This window comes from Gopherus flavomarginatus, chromosome 5, assembly GCF_025201925.1.
Source record: "Gopherus flavomarginatus isolate rGopFla2 chromosome 5, rGopFla2.mat.asm, whole genome shotgun sequence".
Classification (NCBI taxonomy): domain Eukaryota; kingdom Metazoa; phylum Chordata; order Testudines; family Testudinidae; genus Gopherus; species Gopherus flavomarginatus.
Window position 1 is genome coordinate 108482180 of NC_066621.1, and position 3192 is coordinate 108485371.

A 3192-nucleotide genomic window follows, 5' to 3' on the forward strand; every position below is an offset into this window, starting at 1 on the left:
AGCACACACTGCGCCGAGAGACAGTGCCCGGCTCCGCAAAGTAGTACCTCCCCTCTGCTCTCCCAGCGCCTCCACCACCATTGCCTTCTTATGCCCCCTCCCCCAACCTCTCACCTCCCTCTCCTTAACAAAAAAGAAAAATAAAAAAATATAGAAACAAACTTTAATTGCTTAGAAAAAATATTGAAGTATAAAACTAAAATGATCCAATACGGTGGGAAGGGGAAATGCTGGTTGAAGAAGAGCGGAGGGTGGGGGAGAGGGAGGAATGAGAAGGGTAAGCCTCCGCGGCGATGCGTCCTTCCCCTGGTATCCCTGCGCGGCGGGGGGCTTTGGCGGTGCTCGGAGGGTGAAGGGGGAGCAGGAGGAGGAGAGAGAAGGGGTGAGGGGAGAGAAGGAGAGGGGAGTCCTGATTGGCTGGCTCCGGGAGAGACGCTCCTGCATGCCGAGGTTTCTGATTGGGCGACCGGTGGAAAAGGTTAAACCAAAAATTTTTTTACAGCCCTAGCGTGTGCCTGTAGCTCTGAAATTAATTGTGGCTAAAGCTGTCTCTATAGCTGCCTCTGCTGCTCTGCGCCGCCGACCCGCCCGGCTGCCGCTGTCCCCCCCGGGCTCTGGTGGAAGCGGGGGGACCGGGCACCATGCAGGAGTGCTTAGCGGGGCGGTGATTTTGCTCAGTGGCTCCGAGCGGGGATCGGGGTTTGTTTTTCCTCTTCCCTCCCCGGCGGCTCCTGTCCTTGCTACATGCCTTGCCAGCGCCTGCGACTGCGGTCCAACTGCACTGCTGCTGCTCCAGCCCGGGGTGCCGCCACCTCGCTGCCCAGCGCGGCCGCCGCCACCACCTCCACCGCCACCCCGCGCGCTGCTCCCTGGGCCGCTGCAGCAACTTTCCCCCACAGACTAGTGTGTGATGTTGGACATGGGAGATAGGAAGGAAGTGAAAATGCTGCCGAAATCCTCTTTTAGCATAAACAGCCTGGTGCCTGAAGCCGTCCAGAGCGACAACAACCACAACAGCCACAGCCACCACCACAACAGCCACCACCCCCACCACCACCATCACCACCACCACCACCACCACCCGCAGCAGCAGCAGCCCCAGCGAGCTGCCCCGGCCGAGGAGGAAGAGGAGAAGAGCCAGCTCCTCCTGCAGCCCCCCGTGGTGGCGGCTGCGGCGGCGGCTGCGGCCACCACCTCTGGCACCTTGGAGGTGGCCAAGGAGATCCTGCCGGGCAAGGGGGAGCCGGGCTCGGCCGCGACAGCCGCAGAGCTGGAGGAGAAGGAGAAAGCGGCGGAGGAGAAGAAGGGGGCGGCGGAGGGGGGCAAGGAAGGGGAGAGCGGCAAGGAAGGGGAGAAGAAGAACGGCAAATACGAGAAGCCCCCGTTCAGCTACAACGCGCTGATCATGATGGCCATCCGGCAGAGCCCCGAGAAGCGCCTCACCCTCAACGGCATCTACGAGTTCATCATGAAGAACTTCCCCTACTACCGGGAGAACAAGCAGGGCTGGCAGAACTCCATCCGCCACAACCTCTCCCTCAATAAGTGCTTCGTCAAGGTCCCCCGCCACTACGACGACCCGGGCAAAGGGAACTACTGGATGTTGGACCCTTCCAGCGACGACGTCTTCATTGGGGGGACCACGGGCAAGCTCCGCCGGAGATCCACCACCTCCCGGGCCAAGCTGGCTTTCAAGCGAGGTGCTCGGCTCACCTCCACCGGACTGACATTCATGGATAGGGCTGGATCTTTGTATTGGCCTATGTCCCCTTTCCTCTCCCTGCACCACCCCCGGGCCAGCAGCACTTTGAGTTACAATGGGACCACGTCCGCCTACCCCAGCCACCCCATGCCCTACAGTTCAGTGTTGACTCAGAACTCTTTGGGAAACAACCACTCCTTTTCCACGTCTAATGGGTTAAGTGTTGATAGACTAGTCAATGGAGAGATACCTTATGCCACTCATCACCTCACAGCAGCAGCTCTGGCCGCCTCAGTGCCATGTGGCTTGTCAGTCCCCTGCTCTGGCACCTATTCCCTAAATCCTTGCTCTGTAAACCTTCTAGCAGGACAGACAAGTTACTTTTTCCCCCATGTTCCTCACCCTTCAATGACTTCTCAAAGCAGCACTTCAATGACGGCCAGGGCAGCCTCCTCCTCCACGTCTCCACAGGCGCCCTCCACTCTCCCTTGTGAGTCCTTAAGACCTTCTTTGCCAAGTTTTACAACAGGACTTTCCGGGGGACTTTCTGATTATTTCACACATCAGAATCAGGGGTCTTCTTCAAACCCTTTAATACATTAACATCCATGGAACCAGACTGTAAGTGAACATTTTACACACATTTGCGTTGTAAATGATAATTAAAAGAAAAACAGAAAAGTCCAGGTATTTTTTATTAAGTCCCCCATTTTCTGTACGTTTGTTCAGTCTTTAGGGTTGTTTATTATTCCAAGGTGAGGAATGTCAGCAAGGTGCAATGTGGGGAGATGACATTGTAGACTATGAAGTTTGGAAGTCAAAATTATAGTAGAATGTGTATCTAAATAGTGACTGCTTTGCAATTTTTATTCAAAAGTCTATCCCTAAGCCTCCAGATTTTCCATGTTTGCAGTATTATAAGTTATCAGGGATATGTTGGTGGATGCAGATCTTGAAAAAATACTAAATTTATTAAAACAATGGAAAAATTAAAATGTAATTTGTATTTAAGCAGAAGTAATAGTAAAAGATGCCCAAGAACTACATTTTGGCCATTGATTATTTTGTCCTTTTCTTTAATGAGCTGATTTTTTGATTTTTGTTTACTTTTAGACCAAAGATTGGGTTTTAGAAAATGCACTCAGTGTACTAAGTAATTTAAAACAACAACATTGTTTCAGCTTGCAGCACTGCCCATTCAAATAAATCAGAAGGGGACAAAATTAATGATTGCCTTCAGTTTGTGTTGTGTATATTTTGATGTATGTGGTCACTAACAGGTCACCTTTATTTTTTTTTCTAAATGTAGTGAAATGTTAATACCTATTGTACTTATAGGTAAACCTTGCAAATATGTAACCTGTGTTGCGCAAATGCCGCATAAATTTGAGTGATTGTTAATGTCGTCTTAAAATTTCTTGATTGTGATACTGTGGTCATATGCCCGTGTTTGTCACTTACAAAAATGTTTACTATGAACACACAGAAAT

At 51.3% G+C, this 3192-nt stretch overlaps 1 protein-coding gene across 1 annotated transcript; it reads left to right on the forward strand.

The window, feature by feature from the left end:
* Positions 1-527: 527 nt before the first annotated feature.
* On the forward strand, positions 528-3192 carry FOXG1 (forkhead box G1). The gene has a single exon (XM_050953920.1). It carries the CDS (start codon positions 911-913, stop codon positions 2303-2305), a length of 1395 nt encoding a protein of 464 aa, XP_050809877.1. The 5' UTR covers positions 528-910; the 3' UTR covers positions 2306-3192.